Source organism: Oryx dammah, unplaced genomic scaffold, assembly GCF_014754425.2.
Source record: "Oryx dammah isolate SB20612 unplaced genomic scaffold, SCBI_Odam_1.1 HiC_scaffold_28, whole genome shotgun sequence".
Classification (NCBI taxonomy): Eukaryota; Metazoa; Chordata; class Mammalia; order Artiodactyla; family Bovidae; genus Oryx; species Oryx dammah.
The window spans coordinates 8,137,402-8,163,465 of record NW_024070212.1 but is presented as its reverse complement, the minus strand read 5'-3'; the positions used below and the strand labels follow the sequence as shown (position 1 = coordinate 8,163,465).

Below are 26,064 nucleotides of genomic sequence, written 5' to 3'. Positions count from 1 at the left end.
AGGGCAACTGAGCCCATATGACACAACTACCGAAACTCGAGCACTCCAGAGCCGGTGCTCTGCAAGAGAAGCCACCACCAAGAAAAGCCCAAACACTGCAAAAGAGAGTAGTCCCTGCTCACCGCAACTAAAGAAAGCCCCTGGAAAGCAATGAAGACCCAGCACAGCCAAAAATGAATAAACAAAATTTTTTTAAAAGAGGGAAATTAAAGCCCAGGAAAAATTTCCCAACCAGTTTGAGAACCAAAGGAATTTTGGTACTTGAGCAAAGAGTAACTGACATCTTTTATTTGCCAGACCCTAGACTAGACTCTTTCACATATTTCAAGTTTATCTCCAAACCCAACAATGTCCAGCTAAACTCAGTACTGTGACTAGTCCAGGAGAATGAGACAGGTTTGTGAAAGGAGGTGGAGAGCTCAGATGGATGGAAGGTTTTATACAGTGTGCACTGTAGACTGTGAGGTAAAAGATGTATAAGGGCTGAGTACAGTCCCAAAAGCAAAAGGAGGAGAGGAAAAGGTGAGAGGAAGGCAAGGAAAACAGGAAATGCCTCCAAGGAATTTCTTCAGAAACTTGAAAAAGCAGAAAACTGGGTCCATCTCTGACTCAACCTTCTCTTCCACAAATTAAGAAGTAAAATTTTCTATAATCAGACTTAACACATCAGAACTGAGGGACTTCTCTGGTGATTCAGTGGCTAAGACTCCTGGCTCCCAATGCAGGGGGTTTGGGTTTGATCCTTGGTTAGGGAACTAGATCCCACATGTACTAATTAAGAGTTTGCATGCTTCAATTAAAGATCCTGCATGCCTCAATAAAGATTCAGTACAGCCAAATAATTTAAAAAAAAAAAAAAAAACTCTGACATTGAAATATTTAATAGGTCTGAAAAGATGCATTAAACCATGAACCATGACAGAGGGAAATTATATACCTACTGTATAGTGTTGCATTCTGCCTCAGTGAGTATGTGCTGTTTCTGTTTTTCTTTTAAACCAATTAAATTTTGTTAAATCTACTGTGGGATCAAGGAACTGTGCTGGTAAAAACTCAGACCTCTTTCTGGTGGCACAGGAGGAGCTCCTCATACCTGTGATCTATGCTTGGGATTAGGGGTGGCATCCATTCCTTCATCCAACTGCCTGGGAGAACCATTTCATTTCCTCAATCCAGTGACAAAGTCTGAGGGAAGTGAGGTTGGGGCTGGGGACCTGAAGACCTAGAGCAAGGGTACACAAACTTCCTATAAAGGACTAGATACTTCAAAGAACATATAGTTTCTGTTGCAACTATTCTCCCATTTTGGCACAGAAGTAGTCACAGACAATGTGTAAACAAATGGTCATGGTAGCAAGACCAAGTGAGGCCATAGTTTACTGACCTCTGGTCTAGTTCTGGCTCCTGACCGCATATTAGAATTACTTGCTGCTGCTGCTAAGTCGCTTCAGTCGTGTCCGACTCTGTGCAATCCCATAGACAGCAGCCCATCAGGCTCCCCTGTCCCTGGGATCTCCAGGCAAGAACACTGGAGTGGGTTGCCATTTCCTTCTCCAATGCAGGAAAGTGAAAAGTGAAAGTAAAGTCGCTCAGTCGTGGACCTTGTAAAACCAGGTAAAAACCCACCAAATCTGAGATGAGGCCCAAGTTTGTTTTTTTTTTAAACTACCAGGTGATTCTGGATTAGTCTTTCAGCAAACTTCTGGGTGTTTTGGTTTTGGTTGTGGGGGGAGGCAGATGAATGCTGGAAGAAGGACCTAGGGCTGAATTGATTATGATTAGAACTGTTTTCAGTTCACCTGACAAATTAAGGGCTTCCAATACTTTGATTAAATGCTCTTTATTTGCTGCTTTTCGTGCACAGCGCTATAAGAAGTTGCTCAACCCAACAAGTCAGCCCCTTCATCACTCTTAGTTAAGGCAGCCACTGGCAGCGGGGAGGGAGCATCCAGTATGCCACATTCTACCTAACCTTCTTTCTGGAGCCATTCTCTATAGGCCCCTTCATAGTTCCGAGCCCTGTGAAGAAAAATCGGGGTGAGGGAAGGACAGGGCCCAGGAGGCAGCCCTAGTCACCACCGCCCCGCGCAGTTACCAAGCCCATACCCTTTGTATCCAAGTCTCTGGGCCAACTGCGTGGCCTGCAAGCCCCGCTTGCCCATCTGACAGAAGAAAATGAGATTCTCTTCCAGCTTTGGCTTCTCAACGGAGTACAAAGCCTTGAAAGCAGCTGGCTCCATCTGCAGGGCGCTTTCCAACTCTGACACTGGGAGGAGTCAAGAGGATACAATGGAAAGCCGGCAGTTGGGCAATCGCAGGTTCAGCGGTTGGGTCTGGAAGGACCGGTCCTGTGGTCGAACATTATCTCCAAGGGGGCCCAAAACAAGACATGGTGAGAACTCCTCCCCCGCCCCCATCCACATCGAGGACAGGATACGTCCTACCTGCACTGGTCAGCCAAATCAACTCTGAATGGAAGCCACTTCCCTAGTTTGTGAGGAGGCGCGGGCAAACTCAGGCATCCAGCTTTGGGGAGGTCATGTGTGTGAATCTGGCCTGCCCCTTCCTCATTGCCTGTTACCCCCTCAAACTGGAAGGGCCAGTTCCGTTGCCAGGATCCGCCTCCCATCAACCCTTCTTAAGGGAAGTTTGGGGGGCGGGAGCCACAGGAATACCAGACCCCTGTAACCAGTGCCTTCCCACATCATCCTAAATGAGGTCCTATTGGCTAAGACCCTCCTAAACTGTCTCCAATCCACCACCAGGGCTTTCCCCCACCCCCCCACCTCCCCACCCCTTCAATCCCGTACCCGGGATGTTGAGAGCCCCAGGGATGGTTCCAGCCGCCGCCTCCTCCCGGGATCTCACGTCAAAGAGCCGGGCCCGGCCGGAGGCCAGGAGCGAACGGAGTTCAGGGAGCGAGACCGTAGGCTCTGAGGAAGGGGCACGCGGGCTTTGACGGAAGCAGGACTGCCGCCAGCTCGCCTGCCGCCGGGGCCCCCTCACCTGGCAGCGCCCCAACCTGGCGGGGGATGCGTGAGGACCCCTCCGCCACTCCCCTTAGCGCCTCCCTCCGCGTACACCTCCACCGGGGGCGTTCCGAGAGCTCCTAAGGCCACAACATGCCCCAGACCGGATCCCAGGTCTCCCCTACAGGTACCTCCAGCCATGGTGCGCACCGCAAATTTGAGTATCAGGAACTTGGCCCCAGCCCGTCCCCTGGGAGCGGGCAGCATCTCCCCCGCCCTCCCGAAGCTGCAGCTGAGCTGAGACCGACCGGAACCGGAAGCAAAGGCACCGCCTCCCGCACAGCTCCGGCGGCACCTGTTCCCGGTGCTCCTAACACGCTCGCTAGAGAAATCCTCGCGATTGCGGGCGTGTACGGCCAATGACACGTTGGCCTGGCCCAAGTAGTAGGACTCATTGTCATAACTACAGGAGCTCCAATACCTCACCCAACTGGACCCAACCCTTACTGGTCAAAGCAGTGTGTTCCCTCCCTCCCAGCCTGGAGCCCACAAAGGGAGGAAGACCCAGAGACAGTCATGGCTCTGAACATTTTATCTTAAAAAAAAAAAAAGAAAAGGAAAAAAAAAAAAAAAAAACCGTCCCCACAATGGGGTAAGGCCCCCAGTGGGCCCTGCCTCCTGTTCTCCCTGGTGCCAGAAACCTGTATAGGCCTCAACTGCTTGCTGGCCAATCTCCTCTTCCTGGGGCAGCAACCACTGCTAAGCCTCCGATCCCCACTTCCTGCTAAAGCCTGTTCCCCAGAGTCCTGAGGAGCACATTTGAGCTCCAGGGAAAGGAAGAACCAGTGGGAAGTGCCAGTCCTGGGGCAAGCCAGAACACTGCTTGTCAGCAGACCCTCTGCTGGCACTTTAAGCAAGCACAGGGCAAGCCCCCCAGTTTAGTGTGTCCAGTGTCCAGCATGGAGACAGCACATGCACTGTGCAAGAGGAGCACAAGGGCCCAGGGCTGCATGGTAGGGTTGGTTGGGCGAGACTGTCGGTGCACACCCACGTGTGTGTTTCACACCACTGCAGGCTGCTAGATCACAGGGCCTTAATTCAAAGATACGCCTTCTGAACTCCCCCCAGTCCCATGCCAAATGTGGGCAGTGAAGGAAAGGGGCACGGGGTTATTAGCCTGTGGCTCCTGGGCTATCTGAAGTTCTTGGAAAGGGGCTGTAGAGCTTAGAGCCCGAGTCCCCAGAGTTAGTTGCTGTCACTCTTGATGACAACCTCTACTCCGTGGTGCCGCAGCTGAGCTCGTAGCAGCAGATTCTTGTTCTTAAGATCTTCTACCTGGACGTGGGAAAGAGCAGTAAGGGAAATAGGTAGAAAAGTTAGCACACCCAAGTCTCTGAACTTATGCAGACACCCACCAGTGCCGAGGTAAAGAGAAAGCTCTCTCTATGGAAAACAAAATAGGGAGTCCCGAGCTGGGTTGGTGGCTAGGGAGGTCGAGGACAGCTGTCCTGAGGTGGGGGCGGCGGTCTGACCTGCTGTCGAAGCACATCGTTGTCCAGCTGTAGTTGGTCAAGCCCCTGCAGTTCTTCAGACAACCGGTGGTTACTCTGCCGAAGTTCCTGGATATAATCACAGGCTTTGGATAGAATTCCACCTTTACTCTGTTAAGAAAAAGCCAACACAATAAGTACTAGGATATAAAAATACCTGGCTTGCTTTCCAAAAGCATGTTCACATTCTGGGCCTTGTTTTCCCTTAAAGGATGGTGGAATAACATCTCCCAGGGATTCAGGGAACCTCAGAGACAGACAGGAAAGAGCTACCGCCATGTGTGCCCACTGTCTACCATTTCTGGAAGCAACACCAGGAGACAGAATTCAGGCATCCTGCCACTACCAGGGTCTTTCCATGACCTGGCCAGACTTGGTGCTCTCCATGGAGCAGTCTGGGATGATCTTGGACAGCTGTACGATCCAGTTGTTAATCTTGTCTCGGCGGCGGCGCTCCACTGTGGGGCAAGTAGAGGACAAGGTGACTTGAGGAGAATTCACCAAAGGCCCCAGGGTAAAATCACCTAACCTCTCCCTTCAACATTAGCGAGGTCCCCAATCCCACCAGACAGCACCAAGCTTCACATGTGGATCGTGCCTACCTTCATTATGCTGAGCCCTGCGTTTCTCATCCCGAGTTGTCCGGGGAGCTTCTGACTTCCTAACAATAGAGCCCAGGGTGGCCAGAGTGAGGCAAGGTCAAAAACTGAGATTGGAGTCTCGGGTGAGGACCTGCACGAAATCTTTGGAAAGAATCAAGACTATTCCTGGTAACTGAGAAAAAACAAGGGTTACTCACGGGGAATAAGGGTGGGTCCTGGGGGCAATAGAGCGCTGGCTTCCTCCCTGCAACACTTCCTGTGGTGACATCATCACAAAGAACTGACCTGTGAAGATGCAAGGGAGGTTCCGTCAGGACACAAGACGAGGACCCTCACCAAGCTCTAAGGACAAGGCCCTGGGCTCCTCCTCTAAAACAAGACACACTGCCTCCTGCTGGAAGGGCAGCCCCAGACACTGACTGCCCAGGTCTTAGCAATCATTAAGGGATCACGAGTAAAGGCCCACTGCCCACCAGCCATGTCCCACAGCCTAACCTAGCCCCTCCAGCCAGCATCCTCACATAATATCTCACCAGTGCCAGGAGGGGTCGCCTGCCCCAGTAGTGCCTCTGAGCCCTGGGTAGTAACAACAGCTGCTGTACTCCCCGATGTGGTACCCCCTGCCCCATCTCCCACTGCAGTGCTGGGGAAGTAAGTATAGTGCGTCTCAGCAGCTGTCCCCTCTGTGTCAACTGCATCATCACTCGTGAACGCACCCTGGATCACGGCCTGGGAAGGGGAGCAAGAGAACAGAGACAAGTGACAGTCAGATACTTCCCATGAACTACTCTGCAGCTCTATCTCTTGTGAGGAGACAGGGAGAAACATCCAGAGAAGAAGAATCTAGTGCTTTGGGTCAAGGCAGCCCCAGCCCCAGCCCCTTGTCGCACTATCCCAAGCCACACCCATCCTATTTCTTCCCTTCTTCATCTTACTACTCAGAGCTCAAGTCCCCTCTGCCGCCCATACCCCTGTACCTGGGTCATGGATTGAGTGGCAGGATAGCCACTGATGGCACCAGTCCCCTCAGTCTGGCCATCCAGTTGCCCTTCAGACACCTGGATCACCCTGTACATCACCTAGATTCAGAGAAGAAAGGAGGAGGGGAAGAAAGAACAAGAGAATAAGTGCTAGGGACTCCAGAGCCCCTCATAAAGCTTCTCTTGGATAGGGCCCCCCCCGAAAGAATCCTTCAGAGACGCAGACTTAGCCATTCCCCATCCTTTTCCCATATAGTGGTTTCCGCATAGGCCCCACCCCATACCAATCTCTCCTGTAAATCTCACGTTCCAACTCCCACCCTCCAATCAGTCCACATCTTCACCTCGTCCTCCAAACCAAGTCTCCCCATGACCGGTTCAATCACCTCCCTCAATCCCAACCCCAGGGAACACTTGCAGCCACCTGGCCCCCTCCCTTACCTGGCCCCCATTTTCAGTTCGGAAGACGTACTTGACGTTGGGGTCAGGGAAAGTGGCAGCTGACTGGATGCTAGCTATAGCCACACTGGTGGGGTCCTCCCCAGTTGCCACTGCACCTGAATTAAAAGGAAAAAGTCTGTGAGTTACTGCTTTTCTCCCTCTGTTGCACTTGCGTGTCATTTAAAAGGAAAAGGGTACACAGGTGATAGGCCCATGGGTGGCGGGGCAAGTGCCTCAGCTCAGTTCTGTTTCTCCCACTCACCTTCCTGAATCTGCACTGTCCCCTCTTCGGTTTCTGCTGTTTTCTGCTGCCTGTTTGTGAAGGGACAAGAGGAAGAATAAGGGAAAAAGTGAATGAAAAGCTCACTGGCCCAGTAACATATGGCTCCCAAACTCATTGGCATTCCCAACAGATGCTAGGGGAGGTTAGAATAACCAGAGCTGGTATTTACTTAGCACTGAGCCAAGCATTTAACAGGCAATATCTCATTTAGTACTGCTGCTGCTGCTGCTGCTGCTAAGTTGCTTCAGTCGTATCCGACTCTGTGCGACCCCACAGACGGCAGCCCACCAGGCTCCCCTGTCCCTGGGATTTTCCAGGCAAGAACACTGGAGTGGGTTGCCATTTCCTTCTCTAATGCATGAAAGTGAAAAGTGAAAGTGAAGTCGCTCAGTCGTGTCCGACCCTCAGCGACCCAATGGACTGCAGCCTACCAGGCTCCTCTGTCCATGGGATTTTCCAGGCAAGAGTACTGGAGTGGGGTGCCATTGCCTTCTCCGTATTTAGTACTAAGAACAGCAATTATGAGTAGGAAGCACTGCTTGCATTTTATAAACAGAAAACCAGATCACATAGCTAGGTGATATAGCTGGGACCTAAACTGAGGTCTCCCTGACTCCAGAGCCAGTGCTCCTAGCCATTCTGCATTCTCCCAGGCCTCCCATCTCCCATTCCAGGCCCTACCTCTTCTTCACTCACCCCTTCATCTCTCTGTGAGGGGGCACATCCGAGGAACTGGTCCTTCTCTGGAAATCTTCGTATCTCCTGCCTCACAGGCCTGAGTGCTAAGTCCTGGTAGAAATCAGGGAGTCTAGTGAGTCTAGGAAACTGAAAGCTCTCCTATTTCTAGAACCTAGGCTCCATGAACACACATCCAGGAACATAACCAATCTTCTGCAGGGGACAACCAGCTTTCTCCATTCGGATGCTGAAGGCTGCCTACAATGACTGAAAAAGCAATTCTACAAATAGTGTTCCTTGCTTCTCCAATTCTCACTCCATCTTCTGATGGAGAGGGGATAATTATACTGAAAGACTGAAAAACAACATATTTCTGGATGGATCATTATGAAAGCTATTATGATCTGCCATATCGGGATTAGGAAGGGCCATGTTTAGACCACAGCTATCAAAAAATACAGGACCATAGACCCTGATGCTTATTCCAGTTTCTCAGGCACATATACTGAACACCAAGAAATTCCTGTCCTCAGATCTAGGAACAGAAAACCTCCAGAACCATAAAGGCCAGACTTGGCCCTTGGGCCCCATTCTACTGATCTGGCTGTTGTTTGGGGAAGTCCAGATATATGTCATTCATTAAAAAGACCTTAAAGCCCTAGTGTATCATCTTCAAGCCCCTACTATTTTATTCCCCAAGCCTTCCTGTAGAACAACATAGTTGCTCAAATGTTGCCATGACAACTCCAAATCTACTGAACCCAGCAAGAACGGAGAAAACTCCAGGGTTCGGAAAGAGGAGACAATGGGGGAGGAATCCATCAACAAGGTGCCTGCCTTAAGGCCCTAACGGGGATGGGGGGACGGGGGCTGGGGGGACGGGCTAGGGGTGGGGGGAGACGGCTGGAGGGCGGCGGGAGGTGGGCAGGAAAAACAAAGGAAGGCGCCTCCAGAAGGAAACAGCTATACAGTGTAAAGCAATAAAATAATCTCGACAGGAAAGGGGTAAGGTTTTTGTAAATTCTCTACCCATAAGGTCCCCCAAACCTTTATCTTCAGCGGATGAGTCATGGAAAGCTTGTATCCAAAGTGTTAACCCCCAAAAAAAGGAACTGAAAGTGAAACCGTCCAGAGGAAGTAGCGCTGCAAGGAGATCCCAGTCCCTAAGGGGGAAGTAGGACCAGTGTTTCAAGACCACCTACCGCTCCATCCTCAAACCTGCGGAGGAAATGCCCCTGTTAAGCTTGCAGCACTGACAGCAAAAGGAAGCAGTCAAACAGAGGGCAGGGTACAAGAGGCGTCTCTATGCCACAGCTGTCAGCCAGGAGCAGCCTCTGAGGACAATCAGCACCGGGGTCAGGCTACTTATTCAAATCTTAGTTGGACATCCGGAAGCATTTCCTGAGCTTTAGGGGTATGCAACACGGAAAGTGAGCTAGGATGTTGTGGCGTGCACGCTCCGGGAAGGAGGGCCTTGAAAGAGCTTAGCTAAGTCTGGACACAAAGGGAAAAATCAAGTCCGCAAAGAAGTCAAGCACCTAGACCTCGCCTGAGAATGCGGCGTCTCCCTGCGGGCCCACCAAACAGCAGGCGCTCAGCAGCTGAGCTACGGCCAGGCGCGAGCCCAAGGGCCCGCGCGGTGACCCGGCTAGCCCTGCCGGGCTCACCCCCAGCCCGCGCGGCTCCTCAGAGGTAGGGAAGGACGCCGGGGGCTCAGCTAGCCCTGCGGTTTCCAGCCCAGCGGCCCGCGGCTGGCAGCGCAGGAGGGCGGGGATGTGCGCGCCCGGGGGCGGGGAGTGAGTTCGGCCCACAAAGCGGGTAGGAGATAAAGAACTGGGCACGGCCCCTCCCTCAAAACAAAGACTTCCGCCCCAGGAGTTTCTGAACCTAAAAAACGGAAACAAAATCGAAGCTGCTATGCGTCGCTGGCTCACCCGGTCTCCAGACTCCCGCTATGTCCTGCACTCACCGGCCAAAGCCGCCGCAGCCGCCGATCTCCCCCGACCGCGCTCTCCCTCTCCGGACTCGGGTATCTCCAGGGACAGCTGATCATGCGCACTCCCGGCCCGCCGCCATGTTGGTGAGGGGCGGAAGTGTCTCTCTCGACCCACCCAGCCCTCTCGGCCTCCGAGCCGCCCGACTTCCGCTCCCTCCATGTTGCTGAGGGTTTGGATGCGGGCTTGTATAGGGCGGTGCTGGTACTGGGAAGAAACAACCCTTTGGGGTCCTGGGAGAAGGACACTGAAGTCCAAGTGGCTTTAGGCAAGAACGGGAGAAGGACGATTAACTTGGTGCTACCATTTATCTGCTGGCCAGGGAGTTTTTAGTTCCAGAAGTGAGCTTATATCAAAAGAGGGACATCAGATGGAGGCAGAGGCGCCGTCTTTAAAAAGAGCTATTTGGGAGGGCATCTTGAATCAGGCCACCTATTTGAAGTTTCCTATTGGCTATTGGGACATATCTGGACATACATAAATCTGGATATGCTCATGTGTATTAGTGTTAGCCGGGCTTCCCTAGTGGCTCAGTGGTAATGAATCCTCCTGCCAGTACAGGAGACGTAAGTTCCATCCCATGGTTGAGAAAAATCCCCTGGAGAAGAAAATGGCAACCCAAGCCAGTGTTCTTGCTTGGGAAATCCCATGGACAGAGGAGCCTGACGGGCTACAGTCCGTGGGGTCTCAAAGAGTTGACAGGACTTAGCGACTAAACAGCAACATTAGCCTTTGTAGTCAGTCAGGACCCCGAAGGCGTCTAGTTTTTGTGTCTCAGTTTCTGTGAAAAGTGTCTTAATTCCCATTCTTTTCAGTCAGGACCTACCCTTAATGGATTTGAAGTAGTGTGGTGTAAGGGAATGAGTTCAGACCCTGAGCCAGACAATTCTGGGTCTCAGACCTACCTCTACCACGTGTTAGTTATGAAACCTTTGGCAAACATTTTGACCTAATTAACTTTTGTTTCCTCGGCTGCAAAATGAGATACTAGAGACTTCCCTGGTGGTCCAGTGGCTAACACTTTGTGCTCCCAATGCAGGGGATGCCAGGTTCCATCTCCCACATGCCACAAGGATGCGTTCGCAGGCAGCAACAACAACAAAAGCCCACGTGCTGCAACTAAGATAGAATATCCCACATGCTTCAATTAAGACCCAGTGCAGCCAAATAAAACATTTTTTTTAACGGAGATACCAATACCAACCTTATAGAATTATTAGGTGGACTAAAAATTAAGAGTGTAGATTCTATGCACGTAAGATACCTAGCATTACTGGCATATAAAGAGCATTATGTAAATATAAGTTTCCTTTCCTCATTTCCTGACCACCATGAACCCAGCTCTAGTTTCTAGCTGTAGGTCTCCACCAGGACAATTGAGGAAGAACACCCAGACAATAAAAACGGATTCGAACGCAACGTTTGACCAAACATGAAAATATAACTATGCGTGCTAAGTCACCTCAGTCGTGTCTGACTTTGTGACCCTGTGGACTATAGCCTGCCAGGCTTTAGTCTGTTGGATTCGCCAGGCAGAAATACTGGAGTGGTTTGCCATTTCCTCCTGCAGGGGATCTTCCAACCCAGGGATGGAACCCCCATCTCTTACGTATCCTGCATTGCTAGGTGGGTTCTTTAGTACTAGCACCACCTTGGAAGATATGGTATCTGTCATTCAAGACTTTAGTAAGAGGAAAAAGAAACCACACTATTTATGTGTAAAAATACAGCATTTATTCTGAGATATTGCCCCTTGGGACCTGTGGCCCCAACCTGTCCAGAGAAGCAATCCCAGAGCCTGAGTGATGCCATCCCTCTTCCCTAAAATAGGAAGTTATTCCAAAGGAGAAAGAGGCCAGAGAGATCTATATAAGACCTCGGTTCCTAGAGATCCAGGGAGGCAGAGGGTTGGGGAGCTGGGAAGGGAACTAGTCCCACCAACAAATACTGTGTATTCAAAGAGTTTCCTGGACATTTTTTCTCCTAATCTGGAGTTAATAGGAGCAGGAGGTATCCAAGGGACCAAGAGTAGGACAAGGATAGGTAACCTCTAAAAGTGTTTGTGTATAATAGGCTCCAACCTGGCCCTGACTCCGCTTCTACTCTGGACTTCCATGAAGAGTTCATTGCTTCAGAGGAAGGCAGGACCTCAGCTGGAGTTCCCCCTTCATTCTTCACTTTGAGAAACAGTTAAGTTTTCCACCTACTCTTTGTTCCCTTTGGCCAGTGACCCCTCTCTCTGGGGACAGGAACTTGGTGACTTTCTCAGGAATCTCCTAAGGGATAAGTGCTTTGTATCTGAGACAAGCTCAGGTAAACAGACCAAGACAGTGCTTCCCACAGTCAAAAAGAGAAGCTGGAGGGTCAAAACCTATAGAGTTGGGCACTACAGCTGCTCAGGCTGCAAATGAAACAGTCCAAGACCCTGGAGGCAGCTACTGTCCCTATGCCCAGTGCTCTTGTCCTAATTACAGTCCCTCACCTTTCCCAGAGTTAGCCTGTGTTTCGAATGCATACGATCGTCGCTGGGGGGACATAAGGGGTTCAGGAGGTTGGGGTTCTCTGGGGGGCAGGCTAAACCGACTCCGGGGTCCAGACCTATCTGTGCCCTCAGCTGGGATCTCCAGGCAGCTAAGGGGCCGGGGAGTGTAGGCAGGGATCAAGCTATAGGGGGAGGTTTTGGGGATGAGGCTGTAGTCCCCAGCACCAGTACAAGTCTGGGTCCGCCGAACTGCCTGAGCTTCAGTCCTCTGGCGGTCCCGGGCCAGGGCCACAGCAGCATCAAAGGAAAGACTACCCCCATTCCTCCAAGAGGAGCGGGAGGCTCGGGAGCCCCAGGCCCTGTCCCCATCGAGCCGGCCAGGCTTTGGGCATGGGTTTGCTGGTGCCACGTGGATCTTGCCACACATTGCACTGGGCATCTTGGCAAACTGTGGTTTGGGGGGCACCACGGGCACAGAGCGGACCTGTTGGACCTGAACGAGGGTGGAAGCCAGGCGCATGCCCACACTGCCAGCTGAGCCAAGGGGATTGGGCTGCCCCTCAGGATCCATCTCCTCTGGCCGAGGTGGCTGTGGGGCTGCCTGTTCTGTCTCAGAGGACTGGGAGTTGCCCTCTTTGGCACTGTCAACCTCCAGGGACTCGACCTGTGGCCCTTCAGAGAGGGAACCCTCTTCTCCACATTCACCTCCAGCTCTCTGGTCTCCCTCAGCGTCTCTGTGTCCACACTCCCGTTCCTTGCTGACCTCCCCTGCTCCTCCTTCAGCTGCTGCTTCTGGGATCCTGCTATCTTCGCCATCTCCTTGGTCTTCTCCTGCCTCTTGACCCTCATCTCCCCTTTGTCCTTTGACCTCATCTTCTCTGCCTCCTTCAGCCTCTTGTTTGGGTACAACTTCCCAGCTGTCTTCAGCAATTTGGTTTTCCTGGGCCTCAGGCTCTGAGTCTTTTCCAGCTGCTACCTGGGCTTCGTCTCCTTCCTCAGCACCTTCCTTTCTCTCCGTCTTTCCTTCCTTCCCCTTGTCTTCAGCCTGCTCTCCTCCAGTTTCTCCCACACCCTTAGCTTCTTCCGTTCTCTCACCCTCCTGCTGACCTTTGGACTCCTCTACCGTGGTCTCTGTCTCCTCTGTCTCTTCCCCATATCCTTCTTTCAAACTGTCAGTCACCTTCTGGCTCCCCTCAGCCTCTGCTCCTTCCTCAGTGGCCTCTCTACCCTCCACGCCACTCTCTGGCCTCCCCTCAGCCTCCTCGCTGGTGTCCTGTCTGCTTCCAGGCTCCCCCTCGTCCTCTCCACCTTCACACGAGGCTTGCTCGCCCTCAGCCTGTCCTGAAGCCTCCTGTCTTCCAGACCCTGCCACCTTTTCCTCTTCACTGCCTGGACCCTCCCAGCTTGGGAGTTTGGGCTCCAGAAGGGGACTTAGGTCATCATAGGCACTCAGGAAGACTTCCTCCCCGCTTTCCTCCTCTGTTTCAGGCCTGGGGCCAGGAGAGTCCAGGGAACAGCAGCTGGGAGCCAGGACAAACTGTGCCTCATCCAGGGACAGGTCATCCAGGGGCGGCTCCACAGAGAACTCCTCCACCTGTAAATACAGCATCATGGCTCAGGACTCGGTGGCCCTGTCCACGCTCTGGGTTCCTTAACACCCCCAAACCCAGCACAGCGCCTCCTTACCTGAGGCCCAGCTCCCAGGAGCTCCTCCAGGTAGCCCATCCCAGGGTCTTCCTCCCCAGGGGGGAAGGCTGGTCCTTCTGGTCCCGCCTTGGCCACCTCCCCGTGCTCCGCCCCCACCCACTCAGGTTCTGAGCTGCTTGAGTCCTCTAGGAAGGAGAAGGAATCCTGCACCTCCTGGGACAGGCAGTCCTCCAGGGCAGGGGCCGCGTCCACCGGGCACGAATCAGCCAAGGGACCTGGGGCTGGACTTGCCTCCAACTTCTCATCTGTTGGGCGAGAGAGAGTCCCAGGAATACTAAGGTCAAGACCAGCTCTGACCCTTTCCAAGGTCAGTCTTCCTAGCACTGCTTACAGTATGGGCCCAACATTCCCAGCATAGATGCTTCCTGTGGCTAGTCCTCTCTGACCGGTATCCCTAACTATTGGCTTATGGCCGCCTTTTAGAGCTCCTGCCAGGCGCCAAGCACTGTGCTGTATGTTTTATGATGCATTGCTTTATTTTCTCCACAAGACAACTTTATAATGTCAGGTATGTATCCCCATTATATATATGAGGAAGTTGAGACTCAGAGAAATGTGTCCCAGGTCACACAAACAAGTGGCACAGCCCAGATTTGAACCCCAGTCTGCTTTACTCTGCAGTCGATATCCTTACCCACTACCCAGTGCTGCCTCGGTACTTCTCATTATTGACACTTAGGAACTGGAGTCAGAGCACAGATTAGATTCCAGCTGTGCCACCTCCTACCAAACTGCTTAACATAAGTCTCAGGTTCCACTGCTGTAATGTAAGGACAATAACAATACCTGAGTCAACACTATGAGAAAATGAAACAAGCTAATGCCTTCAAAGACCTTAACAAAGCGTATCATAAGCTCTCAACTAATGTTAGCTATTCTTATTCATGTTGTTATTATTATTTTTGTGATGCATGGGCTTAGTTTCCCTGAACATGTAGAATCGTTCTGGAGCACGGATTGAACCCGTGTCACCTGTTAATGTGTCTGTGCTCAGTCGTCCAACTCTGCAACCCAATGGACTGTAGCCTTCCGGGCTCCCCTGCCCATGGCATTTTCCCAACAAGAATACTGGAGTGGGTTGCCATTTCCTTCTCCAGAGGATCTTCCCAACCCAGGGATCGAACCCAGTTCTCTTGCCTCTCCCGCATTGGCAGGCAGATTCTTTTCCACGGAGCTACCTGGATAGCCAACTATTATATCTTCCTACTTTGTACTTAGTAATCCCTACTGTATATATCTGACACAAATCCCCATTCTTGGGTGTGTCAGTGATCTAAGGCTGCCAGAGAGCCTTTCTACGTGAAGCTCATACAACCTAATAATATTACTGGATTCCCTCAATCTTAAATTTGAAAAGGCAGCTAAAGATAACCACCCACAGTCCAGGGCAGATTCCCAGCTTCAGAGCCTCAGCCTAGAGTTCTAGTCCCTTCTCCCAGTCCTGGGCAATCCTTGGGTCCTCACCTGGGGGGCCAGGGCCAAGGCCGGGGCCAGGACCGGGGCCAGAGGCAGGGCTTGGCCGAGGCTGTGGGGCAGGGCGTTCAAGACCACGGGCAAGCCCCGCCAAGATGTTTGGGGATATGTTGAGCATACTGCTGATGTGTGCTGGGAGGTTGACATCGTAGGGCTCTGAGATATGGACGCCAGCACGGCGCTCTGCATGGCTGTTGCCCCCAGCACGGACTGCTGACCGCCCAGGTCGTGGTGTGCCGGGCTCAGAGCTCGTGCCACCCAGCACCTCTGGGTCGGGCTCCTGCTCACACTCTGCCGCTTCCATGGACTCATTCTCCAGGCTTTCTGTCAGCAGTGGGCCTGGCCGAGGACTGTTGGATCCGACCAGCCCCTCTGGTTCTGTAGGGGAGAGAAAGGTAGGCCATAACCTCAGCCACAAGAGGCCTGGACACACCTCAGAAAGGCTCTAGAGAATGCCCTCTGTTTTGTCTATAGCCTGGAAGGCACCAGGAGCAGCTTCCCTTAGCCACCACTGCCAACCCTTCACAACCAGCTGAGCAGAGATCGCCCCACCAACACATACTTAGAAACGCCCTCCCCTCCCTGGAGATGGAGTCACTGGCCATCCCTACCCATCCCCCCACCGACACACACACGAGTGCACACCTATACTCACCGTCACTAACCCCAGCCACAGCACTCAGGGAGTCCATGCTCTTGGCTGGCCGCAGAGTCCCCTTATCAGATTTGTCCTCTGCAAGACAGGCATGTGCATAGAGCCAGGACGTAGTGCACCCTCAGCAGAACTCCCCCTATATCTCCGCAGACTTACCCCTGTCCTCAGCCCCCCGTGGAAGTTTGCGTTTGGTCTCATGGCCAGAGCGACCCAGGTTGAAGATGGATCTCCACTTCCTGACCTTCAGAGACCCCTTCCTCCTGGAGGGAATGGAGAAATCACTGCAGGTGGAGCCTGACGGCCAATGCAGGGAAGAAGAGCCCAGGAAGAAGGCCTTACTTGTGCTCTGCAATCTCTATGATAGTGTGGTAGGGCCGTATCTGGGGGGGTCCGTCACCAGCCTGCAGGATGCTAGGCAGATTATAGGGCAGGGACCGTGGCATAAGGTCCTCAGGGCTGCCTGACACCCGGACCCCTGGAAGTGATCGCCATCCACTTTCCACTTCACTACCTAGGAAAAGAAAGAGGAATTGGCCAGCCCGGAACAGAAAGAGGGCTTCAGGTACCCACCTCCTCACTGCATCCTCCCACTCACTAACTAGCAAGGTAGGGTAACTCTCTAACTCTGATGTGACTCCCCAGGCAGAGAGTGGTGATGTGAGGGGTGGGAAGGACACTGACCAGAGAGAGCAGCACCCCCAAAAAGCTGGTCCACATGCGTGAGGATGAACTCGACGACGATGGACTGCACACGCACCTCCATGAAGGCTGCCGTCCCATTGAAGCCTGAGGCCTCTATGTCCTTAGACCTGCGGAGGTGTGGAGTTACGCCCTGCAGCCCTACTGCATTTCCCCATTCAGATTCTCCCTAAAAATACGTTATACCCTTTCCTCTGAATGCCATTAAACCCATTCCATCTTTTAATCTACATGCATGATTCAAGTCTCAAATGGCCATTTCCTCCAGGAAGCTTTCTTGGACACCCTCCTCAGGATATTAGTCTCTACCTCCTCTGCCCACCAGGGTGCCTGTGTATAACAAATCTCAGGACTTACAGTCTACTGTGCACCACAGGGGGTGACATGCAGGCCACTTCTCCAAGATGTTTGCTCAACAAACATTTGACAAGGTCCATTGCACCCCCACCTCCCCCCAACCCCCCACAGCTCCCACACTCTGCACCGCCCCACCTCCTGTCCTGCTCCAGCCCCTGAGCTAAATGACCACAGTATAAGAAAACATAAAGGCCCAGAAATTCCCTGGTGCTCCTGTGGTTAGGATTCTACCCTTCCACTGCAGAGGGCACAGATTTGATCCCTGGACAGGGAACAAAGACCCTACATGCTACTCAGTGTGGTCAAAAATAAAACACAAAGGCCCCGTCCTTAGGGACTTTACTCAAGCTCAGAGAAAGGGCTCCCATAGGTGAGCTCCAGTGTAATCCTGAGCCTTCCTGTTCTCGCTGGGTGAGAGCCCTCTCCAGTACCACACAGCCACACTCCATCCTCAAGCGGCTCCCCAGCGGCTAGGCTCCACCAGGACACCCACACAGGCACCCACCTCAGCAGGTTGGGGGCCCACACGATGGCCAGGTTGCGCGCGTGCATATTGGTCTGGGCGCTGAATGAGGCCATGTGCACCAAGTGCCTCATGAGGAACTCCAGGGTCCTGCAGAAAGGAGGCGTCATGGGACAGAGCTCACACAGGGTCAGGGCCAGAAGAGAAGCGACGAGTCAAGGCCCCAGGTAAAGAGAGAGCCTGGGCTTAGTGGGGGGAGCCCCACACACCTGTAGTTGGGGCTCGGAAGTTCTTGAAGCACCTCTAGAATCTTGACCAAGCGCTCAGGTTCCAGTTGTACTGCCACAGCCTCCTGGTTGGGAGCAAGGGGCAGGAGTCGGTGGCCCGGTGCTGCCCCAGCGTCCTCCCCAGAGCTCTGAGCCAAATTCTCAGAAACAATCTGCTCAACCCCACGCCGTGCCCCAACCACGCCGTGCCCCAACCAGAACTTGGGTCCCACAGAGGCCTGCCACTGCCTCTTGGCTATGCCACTTAGGGCTTTGTGACCCTGAGCAGCTCCCTGCCACCTCTCCGCCTGAGCGCCCTCATCAGCAGTGCTCTGGTACTGGAAAACATTCGGGGTTTCATCCTGTGGGAGTGCCAGGGGCCATGGTTTATTTCAGGGTGTCCGGGAAGGCCTATGCCCACTCAGCCTGGTCTATTTGGGCTGAATGGCATGCCCTGGCTGTTCAGGATTTCTAAATGATGTCATGCTCAATAAAATGCAACTTAATTTAAAAGCATTACTCAAGGCAGTTCCCTGCAGTGGTTAGGAAGCTCTCACAGTCAAGGGCCCCATTTCAATCACTGGTCAGGAAACGAAAATCCCATAAGCTAAAAGGTGCAACCAATAAATAAATAAATACTTTAAAAAATATAAGTAAAAATGTTACTCAGTTTAAGATAGCGCTTCTGCCATGTATTTTCTTTCCCTTTAAAACATTATTTATGTATTTGGCTGTGCCGGGTCTTAGCTGTGGCATGTGGGATCTAGTTCCTTGACCAGGGATTGAACCCTGGCCCCCTGCATTGGGAGCAGGAGCCCTAGCCACTGGCCCACCAGGGAAGTCCTGTCATGTATTTTTTTATTCACAAGATGTTCAACACACAAATCACAGTTCACAGAAGGGCACATTTGAAAAACATTTGGCTTCCTGAAACTGTTCTCATTCTCTGAAATGTAGGGAAGCTCTGGTCTAGGTGATTTCCAAGGACTTTCCAGTGTCTGCTCTCCCCGTCTCCCCCTGCACTGTGTGCGGTTTGCAGGCCTTGGGGAAAGGAGGGACGGGGGAGGGCGGAGATGGCAGGACCGGGAGACTTGTAGGGAAGGGTCTTGTCGTTTCCATGTGGTCTCCATCATGCGGGGTCCCTAGGACTCTGTCTGGCATTAGACTCATCTGGGATGTCCCATCAGAGCAGCCACCCTCAGCCTTCTCTTCCATTCAACTCACAGCAAACTTGTCATAGAGCCGGTAAGTGAGCAGGGGGTCTGGCAGCTCTCTGAAGTAGGCCTTGCACAGGGAGGAGACACAGTGAATGTCCTGAAGGTAAACATCTCGCCGCAGGTCTGGCTTCCGTTCAGCCTCAAATTCCTGCCTGGGGAGGTGCAGAGTAGTCAGGAGTGGCGGGGTTCTGGGGCAATCTGGGGAGAGGGGGAGCTATAGAGATGGGCTCCAGGCAGGGTCGAGGGCCAGTGTGTATGAAACTTGGAAGGAAGAGCTTGGGGCATGTATATGCATGAGGCAGCAAGCTTAAGGCATTGTTCTTGTCAACATGCAGAGTGGATGTGAGGTGGGTGAGTGGACCTATGCATGAACAGGGATACATGTCAGGATGTAGAGAAGGTGTGAGCGGCAGCATAGGGGTATGTAGGAGTCAGTAGAAGTGCAGGAATGAGCCTAAAATGTGTGTTTCTGGCTACATGCAAAGATGGTTGCAACTAAGTCTTAGAAGGAAAGGTAAGTGTAAATCTTCATGACCTTGGACCTAGGCAACAGTTTCTTGGATATGACACCAAAAGCACAAGCAACCAAGGAAAAAAATAGATAAATTTAACATCAAAGTTACAAAGTATTGTGTGAGAAAGGACACTATCAAGAAAATGAAGAAAACCCACAGAACGGGAGAACATACTTGCAAGTCATAGATTTAGTCAGTATCTAATATTCAGAATTCATAAAGAACTCCTACAACTCAAAACAGACAAATAACCTATTTTTTTTAATGAACAAAGTTTATGAATAGACATTTCTCCAAGGAAGATACACAAATGACTAATAAGCACACAGAAAGTATTTGACATCATTAGCTATTAGGAATATGCAAATATAGATGAAATATCACTTCACACCATTATGGTGGCTATAATCAAAAAGATACACAGTAACAAATGTTGACAGGGATGTGGAGAAATTGGAACCCTCATACATTGCTGGTAGGAATGTAAAATGATGCAACTGCTGTGGAAAATAGTTTGACAGTTTCTTTAAAAGTTCAACATAGAGTTACCATAGGACCCAGCAATTCCACTTTTAGGTGTATACTCAAGAGAATTGAAACCATGTGTCCACACAAATACTCGTACACAAAACGTTTATAGCAGCATTAATCATAACAGCCAAAAGGTAAAAACAACCCAAATAGCCATCAACTGATAAATGGGTAAATAAGATGTGATAACACCACACGATGGAATATTTTTCAGCCATAAAAAGAAATGAAGTATTGGTGCATGCGACAACATGTATGAACCCTGAAAACATACTAAGTGAAAAAAAGCCAACCATAGAAAGTTCCCATTATATGATCTCATTTATGTGTAATGTCCAGAATAGGCAACTCCATAGACAGAAAGTAGACTCAGGGCTGGGGGAGAAGGGAAATGTGGAGTGACTGGGGGTATAGGGTTTCTTTGGAGTTGATGCTCTGGAATTAGACAGTGGTGGAGGTTGCACAGCCTTGTAAATATACTAAAAACCATTGGATTTTACGTTTTCAAATGGTAAATTTTATGGCCTGTGAATTATATCTAAATCTGTCTTTAAAGCTGGGGGGGTACACGTGGGAGTGGAGGAGTGGGTGTATGTGTGCCTGCGCGTGTGCACACACGTGCGTCTGTGCAGGCTAGCCTGTGGGAAGTGTGGGGCATGGTGTCAGCCTTTCCTGAGGAGACTAGAGCTCTTCCCTTGGACAGTACCTATCACCTGTGTTTCCTTCTCCCCAATTCCCCTCACCCCTCTGGCTTGCTGGCCTCATGGCCGCAGAGCCCTCCCCTCACTGTCTGACTCACCGGAGCTTCTGGATGTTGGAAGAGACCCCTGAGAGGCGGTAGATCCCGTCCACCACTCCATACTCCTCCACAAACTCTGCACAGCTCCTTAGCACCTGGGGCACTGGGGACACAGAAGGGGAGAGAAAAATCAGAAGGTCTGGGAGATCAGAGATCCCAGAGCGTCTGAGAAATGGACACACCAGGGAAGGGGGTTGGGGAGATAGAAGGCAAAACTCATGGAATAAACACTTGTCAGAAAGATTCTTGCAGGATATCAGCTCCAGCCTGCCAACCTGTTATAATCTCTCTGCCCATTGGTTCTAGAGTCTTGGCATAAATTCCCCCAGTGAGGGTGAGATCACTGCCTCCCCAGACTTCCCATTCCCATTAGAATGTTCTGCCTTTATTGACCTGAAATTTCTCTCTCTGTAATTACTAGTTGCTACTACAAAAATTTTAGAGGGACAGCAATGCAGTTGGAAGAGGTAAAAAACTGGTCTTCAAAGTGCATTTACTAACACTCTACAGAAGTGAAAGGAGCATTAATTCTTCCAACCAGGATGGAACAGAGCTGGTGGGCATTATTGTGAAGCACCTCCTCTGGTTAGTGAATGCATGGATGTTAGATCTGTCATAGGAAGGTACACAAAATTGTAACAGACCTTCAAACTGGTCCCTTCAGGAGAAAAGCACCTATGTGCCAAGCACTGTGCATTGGACATGGAAACAGAGTATCAAAGAAGTAATGAGTGCCCAGTATCAAACTGATAGAGCCAGAATTCAAATCCAAGAATGCAAAAAACTGTGTTATTTCCCCCTGCCTTGGAGCCTTCCCCAGTTACTGGACTCTAAGCCCCTTAAGGACAAGATCTAAGTGTGACCCATCTTGCTTTCCCTCATTTTATCTGTCATGGTGTCTCAATCATGGGAAAACCTCAAAAACCATGCATTGAATCTCATCTCCACAAGGCCACAAAGGTATTTCTCTAAAGTACTTCCATGCTTGAAATCCTTTGCTACATATAGACTCTGCTCCACCCCAATCTCCAATGCTTAGCTTACAAACACAGAATAAAATAAAAACTCCTAACAGGTATACTGCATAAGACCCTTCACAAACCAGATCCAACTGCCATCCAGCCTTACCAGTTCCAGCCAGCCCCCTCTCCGCACGCCGCCGCCCCCCGCCCCCAGTAAATCCTATGGTCCAGCCCTTTGCTGTTCCTTGAACAAGCCTTGGTACCATCACTCATGATTTCCCTTGCTTGGAATGCCTTCCTCTCTGTCTCTGCCTGGTGAATCCCTATGCATTCCTCAAAACACACCTCAGACATCACTTCCAGTTCTGAACTCTTTGCTGATATCTGTATTATAGTTCCCACGGTCCTTTGTTTCTATCTGTACTATAGTACTTATTGTACTTTGTTATGATTAGTATATTTTGTATCTATACCTTCTGACAAATAGCAACATCCTCCCCAGTATCTAGCACAGTGTTGAAAGAGAGCAGGTGCTCAACAGATGTTTATTAAATTACTCAATGAATTAGTCAATGAATTGGAGATTTAATAGAGAATATTGCCTAAGACAAAACACTGGGCCCAATTAACTGAGACTCAGCAGAGAAAATCCTGTCTTGTGTGTGTCAGAAAAAGATGTGCTTCTCCTAAGCCACCTATATTTTTCATGTGGGCATTATGAATTTTATATCTGATTATGTTTACCTTTTTTTAACTGTCAGGAAGCCCATATCTTGGAACCATACGGAACTACTTGAAATGCATTTCTGGGCACTGAGCTCACCCTTCTTGTTTTCCCTCCAACTTAATTCCTTCAGTCATTTATTCTTTTTATTTGGCGTTTTGGAAGTCATGCATCCCAAGCTCATTGTGGAATTAAGTAAGTTAGAAATACAGAAGAAAATAATAAATCCATCAAGCACTATTTTAAACCCTCCTTGTATGACCTGGTGTCCACACCCTTTACCCTCGTGCACCCCAGAATGAGGACTTGGGTAGGAGAAGGAAAGCACCAAGGCTGCACATTTTTTTTGAAGGCTGCAAAATTTAAGGAAGCACTCACTCTTAGGGTCATGCCAGAGCCAGCTGTGCACATAAATGATCTTGAGAGTGAATGCCTCCTTAAGAAAGAGGCACCTAGGGCACTTGCCTGGCCCTGAGCGTGAGAGCTTCCTTAAATTTTGTGCCCTAGTCACTTCTCTTGCCTCATCTTAGTCCTGGCCCTGCAGTTCAACATCCATCGCTTCAGGATCCGGGCCCATTTGCCAGGGTCTCCCAGCCTCAGGTTCCCAGCATTGAATGCAGAGACGGGGCAGACCCTCCTCTTTCAAGCTGTCGCTCTACTCTAATGCTAGCCCAGCTCTTTTAGCCATCACTCTGTTAACTCATAAATAGTTTGCTGTCACCTAAATCCCAAGCTCTTTTCACATGAACTGCAACCAAGTCAGGTCTTCCCCATCCTTCTCTGTTGATTTTTGAACCTCCAGAGGAGGCCATGAAAGAAGACATTCGAGAGCCTAAGGAGTCAAAGCCATAGAGGAAATGGATCAAGGAGATGGGGGAGGAGATAATAGGATCAGAGTGATGGAGGAGTCAAGGAGACAGAGATAAGAGAAATGGGGTCAGAGATAAAAGACTCAGAGTTGGAGTGGTAGAGTCAAAGAGAGTCAAAGGGTGGGTCAGGGAGGAGGGCCTTAAGCTTAGAAACCTGGAGAATCAGAAACCTGAGCAAGATCTCAAAGGGTTAAAGTTTAGAAAAAGGAAGAACTCAACACACATAAGGGCTTAGGAAGGAAGAGACCTATCTGAGGCAAAGAGCTGGGAGAGGTTGCTGAAATGGAGCAGAGCAGCAAGGATTTGGGAACCCAAGATAATCAGGATAAATTAACCAGAAACACAGCTTTCCACTGGCCTGGACTTTCACTTTTGCTGGGTCTTAGCTTAAAGAGAGAAGCCGATTATGGCTTCTCTCTATCCTTCAACTTTCCACCAGTCTGCGCTAGGAGGAGCTGGGGGGAGGGGGGAAGGCTGCCCTGCTGCCCTGCAGCCTAAGATTCTCCTCCACTCTTAGATTCAGATGTGGCTTTGGTGAAGGGCAGGAGGTGCTTCTCTCTCTCTCTGGGATTCATTAGGATCTGGACCCAGCAACCTGTCTGTCCCTTTCAGAGAACATGCCCCGCACCATCTGAGGCCAGGAAGGTTACAGGAGTGGGATCTGGGTTGGCTGTGGGGTCAGTGTTTCAACAGGAGATGACACAGTGCCAGGATGAGGGGGCTGAACCGAGGGTTTGCAGAGAACTAGAAGAACATCAGACCCAGCTAAAGCATGTGGCCCTTGGCCAAGAGCCATCTTTCTCAAGATTGTGATTCCACTTGTTAGCCCTGCGCTGGCTGCTGGGCTCTGCCCCGTGAGAAGACAAAGGTGCAGAGAAACCACTTCAGTGTTGTACACCCTTCCTGGGGGCCCGGGTTTTCCCTTAAGCGAGGCCTGTGGGGATGGGGGCCTCTAGGGGAGGAGAAAAGGGGAAGGAGGCGTCTGGAGACACAGGGGCGGGCCTAAGAGCAGGAAATGAGCTGGGACCCACTACAGGCACCACAGCCCAGAGCAGAGAAGAGGACAAAGAGGAAATGACAGATTGGGGGGGGGTTGGGGGGGGGCGCGATAGAAATCGTGTCCTTCTTTGGGAGGAGCTCAAAGTACCAAAAAACAAGCTGGGCTGGGCAAGTCAGAATATATGCATTCAATTCCAAGTCAAATCCAGAAATGTTTCTGAGTGTCTCCTCCACACCAGGCATAGTCGGAGGCCAGTGTTGTTCTGGCCCTGCTGGTTCCCAAGCCCCTCCGAGGCAATCCAGGGAGGGTGCTGTCCCCGGGCAGTCCTCAGGCCCACCTTCCTTTGTACCCTCCACCCCCACCTTCAAACCAGGCTCAGGCCATCCCTCTTACTCTTCTGGTGTTTCCATTTTAGCAGCTTTTCGCCTTACCCTCCACTTTGAACCTGCTTCTCCTTTATACAGGGAGAACCAGAGAATCACAGAGACTGGGGGAGGGGACCACCCCTACCCCACATCTTCACCTGTGGCCCAGCAAGGCTGCAAAGAGACCAAAGGCCCGTAACCTCTTCTCCTCCAACCAGGAAATCCCCATCCTTCCCATGTACCACCCTCACCCTCTCCAGGGGCCCTTCTACGCCTTCTTTCATTCAGACCCAAGGACTGTCCATGCTCCTCAGCCGCTCATTTTCTGACCCTGTCCCCTCCGCCTTCCCCTCCTGTCCCACAGCTGTCATCTTCTCACGGCTACTTCTCCTCCCTCTCCTGGGTTTCCAGTCTTTCCACCTTCCCCTCTCAAGTGTCCTCATTCTCATCCCCAGGCTCTTCACCTTAGGCGGTCCCACAGAAGAGCTCCTCAGCCTTCTTCACCGAGCCACATTTCTTGCCCTGCCTGCGCATCAGCCTCCTGGGGGTGACCCCATGCCTCTGCCCCTTCTCCACGAGCTCCCGGAAAAACTGCTTCTGTACCCTCAAATTCGATCAGGCTGGAGAAGCCCCGTGCCTCTCCGTCCACCCAACAGCAGCTCCGGGCTGGCCTCCTTACCCTCCTGGCCTGAGTGCTGCAGGTGTTCCTGCAAGTCACACCCAAACACCCGCTCCTTTGAGCTGCCCTTCTTCTTTCCTTTCTGCCGAGACTTCATGGCCGGAGCCCCAGGGCCCTGGCCCAGCCACCCCGGTCCCCCAAGACCTTTGCCCTACTAGTCCCCCATGGGATCCCAAGCCAGCCTCTGGGCTTGGCCTGGCCCCAGGGGGGCAGGGCTCAGAACTGGGGGTGGAGGGTGGCCTGGGCAATGGGCAGCAGCTCCTGCCTCTGGGGCCCCGGCCACACGGAAGTAGCTGTGGAAGAGGAAGCTGCTAGGACCCCGGCAAGAAGCTGTGTCTCGTGGCCGAGACGGGCACTCGCCCTTCTCGCCCTGCTCAGCCCTGGGGCGGCAGGAAGCCGTGCAGCTCCTTAAACCCGCTTCCTGTTAGAGCATCTTTGCAACCACAGGGCTGGGGTGGGGGAGGTAGCGGGATTCACATCCTCACCCATTGCTGGGCCTCTGCTCATTGGTCAAGAGGAGGTGATGTCAGAGCCCTAGGGTGGGGTGGTAGCGCCTGGGGCACAAGCAGGTGACTGGCACTCTTAGAGACCAGAATCCTGGGGTCTGAGGTTGATACCCCAGAACTGCCTGGGAGCAGAGCAACGCAGGGCTCTGCAGGGCACACCAAGGAGGCAGGAGACCCAGCCTCCGACTCTCACAGGCCTGCAGTGTCATTCGAGCCACATCACCGCGCCAAACCTCGGTTTCCACACATGAAAAAATGAAGAGGAGACTAAGATGGCCTGTAAATCCTTCCAACTCTA

General features: G+C 51.5%; 3 protein-coding genes and 1 long non-coding RNA gene across 12 annotated transcripts; 1 reads left to right on the top strand and 3 right to left on the bottom strand.

The window, feature by feature from the left end:
* Positions 1-1,824: 1,824 nt before the first annotated feature.
* Positions 1,825-4,214, bottom strand: TSTD1 (thiosulfate sulfurtransferase like domain containing 1). Its single transcript, XM_040230087.1, has 4 exons — positions 3,161-4,214; positions 2,811-2,933; positions 2,107-2,266; positions 1,825-2,019 (listed from the first exon to the last, which is right to left on the bottom strand). The coding sequence occupies exons 1-4, from the start codon at positions 3,234-3,236 to the stop codon at positions 1,968-1,970; spliced, it is 411 nt and encodes a 136-aa protein (XP_040086021.1). The 5' UTR covers positions 3,237-4,214; the 3' UTR covers positions 1,825-1,967.
* Positions 1,825-25,672, bottom strand: ARHGAP30 (Rho GTPase activating protein 30). 4 transcript variants are annotated; one of them, XM_040230079.1, is made up of 23 exons: positions 25,261-25,672; positions 20,662-20,764; positions 18,824-18,968; positions 17,603-17,685; positions 17,376-17,483; positions 16,496-16,623; positions 16,154-16,325; positions 15,971-16,074; positions 15,815-15,892; positions 15,151-15,537; positions 13,666-13,931; positions 9,473-13,573; positions 7,522-7,614; positions 6,805-6,854; positions 6,574-6,658; positions 6,099-6,200; positions 5,655-5,850; positions 5,319-5,406; positions 5,122-5,180; positions 4,502-4,977; positions 3,161-4,304; positions 2,107-2,266; positions 1,825-2,019 (listed from the first exon to the last, which is right to left on the bottom strand). In XM_040230079.1, exons 1-12 carry the CDS (start codon positions 25,355-25,357, stop codon positions 11,966-11,968), a joined length of 3,279 nt encoding a protein of 1,092 aa, XP_040086013.1. In that variant the 5' UTR covers positions 25,358-25,672; the 3' UTR covers positions 1,825-2,019; positions 2,107-2,266; positions 3,161-4,304; positions 4,502-4,977; positions 5,122-5,180; positions 5,319-5,406; positions 5,655-5,850; positions 6,099-6,200; positions 6,574-6,658; positions 6,805-6,854; positions 7,522-7,614; positions 9,473-11,965. The 4 variants fall into 4 exon arrangements, with proteins under 4 accessions (XP_040086013.1, XP_040086011.1, XP_040086014.1 ...); XM_040230077.1 differs by lacking the exons at positions 1,825-2,019; positions 2,107-2,266; positions 3,161-4,304 and having other exon boundaries at positions 4,886-4,977; positions 9,438-13,573; XM_040230080.1 differs by lacking the exons at positions 1,825-2,019; positions 2,107-2,266; positions 3,161-4,304; positions 25,261-25,672 and having other exon boundaries at positions 4,886-4,977; positions 18,824-18,964; positions 20,662-20,735.
* On the bottom strand, positions 3,547-9,606 carry USF1 (upstream transcription factor 1). Of its 6 annotated transcripts, none has more exons than XM_040230081.1 (11): positions 9,473-9,606; positions 7,522-7,614; positions 6,805-6,854; positions 6,543-6,658; positions 6,099-6,200; positions 5,655-5,850; positions 5,319-5,406; positions 5,122-5,180; positions 4,883-4,977; positions 4,502-4,630; positions 3,547-4,304 (listed from the first exon to the last, which is right to left on the bottom strand). In XM_040230081.1, the coding sequence occupies exons 2-11, from the start codon at positions 7,527-7,529 to the stop codon at positions 4,215-4,217; spliced, it is 933 nt and encodes a 310-aa protein (XP_040086015.1). In that variant the 5' UTR covers positions 7,530-7,614; positions 9,473-9,606; the 3' UTR covers positions 3,547-4,214. The 6 variants fall into 6 exon arrangements, with proteins under 6 accessions (XP_040086015.1, XP_040086018.1, XP_040086016.1 ...); XM_040230084.1 differs by having other exon boundaries at positions 6,574-6,658; positions 9,473-9,585; XM_040230082.1 differs by having other exon boundaries at positions 9,438-9,530.
* LOC120855562 lies at positions 16,301-16,741 on the top strand. The gene is made up of 2 exons (XR_005719273.1): positions 16,301-16,376; positions 16,457-16,741. It is a non-coding gene; the product is annotated as an uncharacterized LOC120855562 (long non-coding RNA).
* Positions 25,673-26,064: the final 392 nt, after the last annotated feature.